Raw genomic sequence first — 7,128 nt, forward strand, 5'->3', positions numbered from 1 at the left:
GTTAGATAGAACAACGAATAAGAAGAAAAACAACTCGAAACTAACACTATTGAATAGTTCTTTTGGAATGTTTTATGTTCTACATTGAATCCAATTCAATATAGAATAAAAAGGAGAACATTTTTTGAGAAAAAAAAGAGCAAATTTTGTGGCTAAGGTTGTTTGGTTATATATGATATGTGTGTAGTTTTGTATATTACATACAATTGAATTCAAAATTCAATAACTACCAAGTTTGCCTCCAAGGCAACCTATACATATACATGTATATAACCTCCAACTGTGATGAAATAACCACTCCATTATCTTCATCATGGTGAGTAGTTTCAACTCCTTCTTAACTTGTTTACCGGGCTTTATTTAATCAAATTAAATTAAGCCCTACCAAAGTCCATTGGACAATAATTAATTAAATTACTTTTAGCCAACTAAGTCCAAAGATTTATTTAATCTAATTAAATAAATCTAAGCCCAAACTCTAATTAATTGATTCAATTAATTAATTAAACCAAACCAAATAAATTAATCCAATTAATTAATTCTTGAGCCATCCATCAAATAGATTATTAAATAAATGTCCAATCAATTATTTATATTCTCCTTGAATTAATTTAATCCAATTAAATTAATTTGTTTCTTCTCGAATTAATTCAAAATTAATTCCACCAATTCCATAGTGATTTGTATGTAAATATTTTGGTTCACCCTCAGCTAGACTTGGGCATTATGTCCAATACAAATAATTAATTAAATCTAATTTAATTAATAATTTCTAATTAACCATTAATCATAAATGCCCGTCATCATGGGTGGTTGTCTAGCAACGGTCTATGGCACTAGAGACTAGGTGAATGTTGGCGTGAACATTTAGGCTCTCGAGTTCCATACAGGTACAGTCCTTCGCCGACCATCTTCGGGCCTTAGTCTAGGGCATGGATTTGGGTGTCGCTTACCATCCTGCACTAGACAACTATACTGAGTACTTATGATGTGTTTACTCTAACGATCGACAAAGGAAACCATTTTCTATTCGACCAATCGCTATGGCCATAGACTTTAGAGAATCTAAACCATCTCAAAACGCATAGGAGATATGTCCATCATATACTGATAGGGGACAGATTCTATCTTGAAATCCACCATCCTCAATATATAATCCGACCACACTGGAGAAGGCTTATAATGACCACATCGAAGATATAGTCATCTCTCGCCAAATTCAAGATATAGCCATCATATGCATGCGACTGTCATGATTCCTCAAGTCCAAGGACTAATCCTGTACTATCGGAGCCGGGAACTCAAGTTATACCGACCAAGCCTTCAAGGCTTTCATACGATGATTCCCGCGAGTCAGTTGAATCAACTAACAACCTTGTCAACTAATCCACTATAATTGCATAGACATCCCATGTCTGTCGCCAATGAAAGACACTCATCCAATGAATACAATACTTAGTGCAAGTCTTTATAGGACTCTCGATACCCAGTCTTGAGGTTCTCGACTTGAAACATTTCAGACCAACCCTCAGAAGTTGGTTTCACAGCTACCATCCAATGCGCAGCCCAACTACATGGGTTATTCAATTGGTCTGTGGACATTTGTTGTGACGCTAAAACACCATTCAACGTAGACACTAAACACAACAAACATATTGTGCCACAGATAAATTCTTAATACATTCATAAAGATTGCTAAATAGTTACCAAAACTGCCAATCCAATTGACTTTTTGATCACCAGTTCTAACAGAGATCAAAGCTAAACTCTTACCAAGTGAGAGAGGAGACGGGCAACCGAGTGTAGGAGAGGGAGAGGGGTTTTTTTATTTTTCTGTGTTTTGTGTTATGTAATAATTATTTTCTAAATAATTATATATATCCTTGTATAGATAAATAAGAATGTATCTAGATACATTTCATTCATCTATAAGGTAACTCTTCCATCCATATAGTATGATTCAATCATTTCATATAGAGAGAATTATAATTATGGTCAAGTTTGCACTTTCTAAAATTATAATTTCTTGATCAACTCTCCTTCATCAATTTGCTAGTGGACTGAATTTATATAAAATAAAGTCAAGGCCCAATGAATTTTAATTAAATCTAATTTAATAAAAATTAATTAATTAAGTCCAATAGGTATTTAATCCAATTAAATATACAAACCCACAATGTCTCTTAATTAATAAATCTAATTTATTAATTAATTAAAACACGCCCAATTAAATTGAACTTAGTATCCATCCAGTGGACGACCATGTGTGAGTAACCCACACCCTGTTGATTAAACACCCTAGCATCAATATGTGAGGACAAGAATGAATGAATAACTATATTTACATCTTTCCTCCAAAGTAGCATCAAGCCACGCCCCTTACCACACAAGTCCATATTAATGCTAAAAATAAATTTCTCCTTATAGTTTTCACATTTATGTCTCTTGCACTTAGTCACGGAGAGAAAGGCTTAGGCAGGGTTCTGGAGCCTAATGAGCTCACCAAGTGCATGAACCGTCCAAGAGGGCCCCAACCCCTAACAGTTTCAAACTAAGAGTTCTATGTCGAGTAGCGAGATCACGCTGCAACGTTCGCTGATAAAATATTCAAATTCCTCATCAAGCAAATTCTTTCTCTTATCTTGACGAAAGACTCTGTCACTCAACACGTGGATAACTGCATCTCGGCCTTGTTTGCCGGACATCAATCCACCTCTTGTGGCACACCTCTATCCACGTCGACTCCTCATAGTCGAACCCCGAGAACCAGGAAAAAACCTAACTGGAACCTGAATGACACCTCGTCCGTCACAGCCAAAGACTCATAGGCATTAATGCCAACCTACTGTCCAGCATCCAAAATCTTACTTTGCCGATGCGCCTCCGATCGAGTTTCTGGTATTGATAAGGATGTCGCAAGGAAATAATGAACAAAACATGACTTGCATATAGGTCGCACTGGAGATCGCAGGTCGAGCAAGAAAAAAGGCATCAAGAAGATCGCCAGGAAAGACCGCAAGATCGCATGTGGCACATTGTGGCTTGATGACGTCTCGAATCGGGCCCCATAGACGCGAATCCGACCCGTATTATCCATCGGACAGGTGTCCAAGGGAGAAATAGCTGAGTCATTGCATGGACATGCCTAAAGTTGACAGCTGTCCCTTAGGAGGGTCCCACCTTCAAACGCCTATAAATACCCTAAGTCCACTCTGAGAGAAGGTACACTGTTCACCTACACTTATATTTTAGATCGCTGAATACTCCTTTCGATCTCAACACCTGACTTAGCCATCGGAGCGTCGTCGTCGGGACGATCCCGACTAGCCTTGTGTTTTATTCCAAATAACAGGTCCAACTCGGTGATGTGGGTAGTCGTGGTCGTTGATCAAGGTCAAACGTGATCGAGGCGGATCAGTTTGGCGCCGTCCGTGGGAACGATTTTAGAGATAAAACATAAAACCCAAAACATGGATAGATCGGAAGGTGCTAGGCGAGCTATCGAGGAGACCGCAAGAGGCGGGAATGAAAGGATAGTCCAATTAACACAAGGAGAACTGCAACGAATGATGGAAGAAGCTAGTAGGAATGCCATTTTGGCATATGAAAAAAAAACACAGCCTGCTGAAAATGAAAATGCCCAACGGAGAATGATACGGGAAAAGGAGACCGAACGAATTTCTGAAGGGATGAGCAGAAGAGCCCCTGAGAAGGGACGCATGGTGGCCCCTTCTGAAGTGGGGTCAAGTTCGCTAGGTGGATGGCGGAACCGAGAACCTGCAATCTCGAGAGCAGATGTTGACAGTGTCGGCAGACAGATTCATCTACTAGGAAAACAGATTGATGAGTTGAAACGGAAAGGAGAACTGGTAACTCAAAACAAACACTCGCCATTCTGTAATAGAATTCTGAGGGAAATTATAAGTACGACCTTTAAAATGCCAGACTTACCGAAATATGACGGTTTAAAGGACCCACAAGAACATGTGTCCGCATTGGATTTGGTGATGAATCTTTATGGACAATCGGACCCTATTAAAGCAAAACTATTTGTAACTACCTTAATGGGGAAGGCACAAGAGTGGTTCATGAGCTTGCCACCAGGTCGTATTGAATCTCATGAACAGTTGGTGCGAAAGTTCATCTTCCATTTTGCGAGTAAAAGAAAGCAGAAGAGGTCGGCGACCTATCTATTTACCATCAGACAAAAAGAGAATGAGACCTTGAAAAACTTTATGGGCAGATTCAATAATGAAACTCTGGAGGTCCAAGACTTAAGGATTGATATGATGGTAAGTATCCTCATCCATGGGTTGAAAAAAGGGCCCTTCGCTTCAGCTCTAGCAAGAGACCCGCCAACCAATGTTGAACAGTTGATGCGCTTAGCTAAAAAATATATTAATGAGGAAGAAATGAATGCGATGAAAGACGGGGAGTGGTTAGGTGCTGGAAGGACCCGCGACCGTGAATCTGGAAAAGATGCGAAGCAAAATACTGATCGCGTTCGCGACCTTGCCTATCGACCAAAATACCACCGATACACGCCGCTGAACACCACAAGGACCAAAACACTACTGACCGTAGAGAAGTCAGACATGTTGAAATGGCCACGCCATACCAGATTTACGCTTGCTAAGAAATTTTCGGGCAAGTACTGTAAATTTCATCGCGAACGTGGGCATGACACAGAGGAGTGTTATCAACTAAAAGATGAGATTGAAAGGCTAATAAGACAAGGGTATTTTAAAGAGCTAGTAATGAAATGTCGGGCGGAAGAAAATGTTGCTCGCAGAAGCCGGTCCAGAAGCCCCGATCGAAGACAGGATAAAGGAAAAGGAGTGGTAAAAGAAGCTAATTTGGGAGGAAATGCGCCTGTATGGCATCATTTATACCATTGCAGGAGGACCTGAAGGGGGAGATTCGAGAAGGTCAAGAAAGCGGCAGAATAGAAATGTTCAGCATGACCAGTTGATCGCGAGTATTGAGCCAGATGAGGAGATCACATTCGGGGACAAAGATGTGGCAGGAGGAGTTAGGTCGCAAAACGATCCCATGGTGATCAAACTCGACATAGCCAATTTTACTGTCCGGAAGGTTCTGATTGATAATGGAAGTTCAGCAGATATCATCCTTTGGGATGTTCTTGTTAAAATGGGGTTAGAAAATACGAAGTTAGAACCAGTAAGGACCCCATTAGTTGGATTTGGTGGTACTGAGATTGTCCCATTAGGAACCCTTGATTTACCCGTGTCTATGGGAGAGGACCCTCGAAGGAAAATGTTGATGATCAAATTCTTAGTTGTAGACACGCCCTTTGCATATAATGTAATCGTTGGAAGACCTGGGCTGAATGCATTCCGAGCTATAGTGTCTACATACCATCTGAAAGTAAAATTTCCAACCAGAGCAGGAATAGGTGAGGTGATTTGCGATCCCGAGAAAGCGCGTAATGTTATAATTTATCCCTGAAAAAGGGTGAAAGCACGGATAAAAGGAGGAAATTAGATGTGATCGAAGGGGGAAGCCAAATATCTGACGAGAAGATCGAAAGAATTCGGCCGGCGGAAACTCATAAGGTTGTAGAGGTGATCCAAGGAGATCCCTCTAAAACTACCAGGATAGGGTCGCACTTGGGTGAACAACTAGAAACCATGATGATATCATTGCTAAGAAAAAATGCTGACATCTTTGCATGGAGCTCGTCGGATTTTATAGGTGTGGCACCGGAAGTAATTGTTCACAGATTAAATGTAGACCCTACCATGCGACCTGTGCAGCAGAACAAAAGAAATTTCAACGTGGAAAAAATCAGGTGATCAGAGAAGAGGTGGATAGACTGCTGAACGCTGGGTACATTATGGAAGTTCAGTATACAAATTGGCTGTCCAATGTTGTGGTAGTCCCCAAGCCAGGAGGGAAATGGAAAGTTTGTATCGACTTCACAAACTTGAATAAGGCATGCCCAAAAGATCCGTATCCACTTCCTCGAATTGATGCATTAGTAGATTCAACCGCCGGATATAAGTTATTTTCCATGATGGATGCCTATCAAGGCTACCATCAGATTTTCATGGCAGAAGAAGACCAGGATAAAACTTCATTTGTAACAGAAAGGGGAATATATTGTTATAAGGTGATGCCCTTTAGGCTGAAGAACGCAGGTGCCACGTATCAGTGTTTAGTGAACCGGATGTTCGAGAATCAGATCGGGAAAACTATGGAGGTTTATGTTGACGATATGCTGGTGAAGAGTTCGAGGTCGCATGATCACATAGCTTACCTTGAACAAACTTTTGCGACCCTCAGGAAATTCAGAATGAAGCTAAACTCGATGAAATGCACCTTTGGAGTGGCTGGGGGAAAATTTCTGGGTTATCTAGTCAGCGAACGTGGAATCAAGATGAATCCAGAAAAGATAGAAGCAATACTGAAGCTGAAGTCGCCAACCAACATTAAAGAGGTCCAAAAACTTACTGGTAAGCTCGCTTCTCTCAATCGTTTTATTTCAAAATCATCAGACAGAAATCTGCCTTTCTTTAAAGTGTTGAGAAAGACCAAGAATTTTGAGTGGACGGAGGAATGTGAGCAAGCGTTTCAAGATTTAAAAACATACTTGCGCTCACCACCGTTACTGGCAAATCCAAAAGGGAATGAGGTGTTATACGTATACTTGGCAGTCTCAGAAAATGCAATTAGTTCAGCTTTGGTTAGAGAAGAAGGGGGAGTGCAAAGTCCAATATATTACGTAAGCAGAATGTTACATAGAGCGGAGAAAAGGTATGCGCAGATTGAGAAGCTGGCACTTGCGCTTATTGTCACGGCCCGCAAATTGCGACCTTACTTCCAGGGTCACCGCATTATTGTAGTAACCAATCATCCACTCCGTAATGTGTTGGCGTGACCTGAAGCTTCAGGTAGGCTTGCGAAGTGGGCGGTAGAACTGGGGGAATTTGACATCGAATACCAAGCTCGTACGACGTTGAAAGGACAAGTATTAGCAGACTTTATGGTCGAGTTCGTGGGCGAGCCTGAAACCGAGCCTAGGTTGGGCAAATGGATGTTACATGTGGATGGATCCTCTAATGCGGGAAACGGAGGAATTGGAATATTAATACAAGGCCCAGAAAA

General features: G+C 40.9%; 1 protein-coding gene across 1 annotated transcript; it reads left to right on the forward strand.

The window, feature by feature from the left end:
• The first annotated feature begins 3,470 nt into the window (after positions 1-3,470).
• LOC148788442 (uncharacterized) lies at positions 3,471-6,901 on the forward strand. The gene is made up of 3 exons (XM_088880080.1): positions 3,471-4,874; positions 4,960-5,421; positions 5,813-6,901. Exons 1-3 carry the CDS (start codon positions 3,471-3,473, stop codon positions 6,899-6,901), a joined length of 2,955 nt encoding a protein of 984 aa, XP_088736206.1.
• Positions 6,902-7,128: the final 227 nt, after the last annotated feature.

Source organism: Sesamum indicum, linkage group LG4, assembly GCF_026168435.1.
Source record: "Sesamum indicum cultivar Baizhima isolate 11 linkage group LG4, ASM2616843v1, whole genome shotgun sequence".
Classification (NCBI taxonomy): domain Eukaryota; kingdom Viridiplantae; phylum Streptophyta; class Magnoliopsida; order Lamiales; family Pedaliaceae; genus Sesamum; species Sesamum indicum.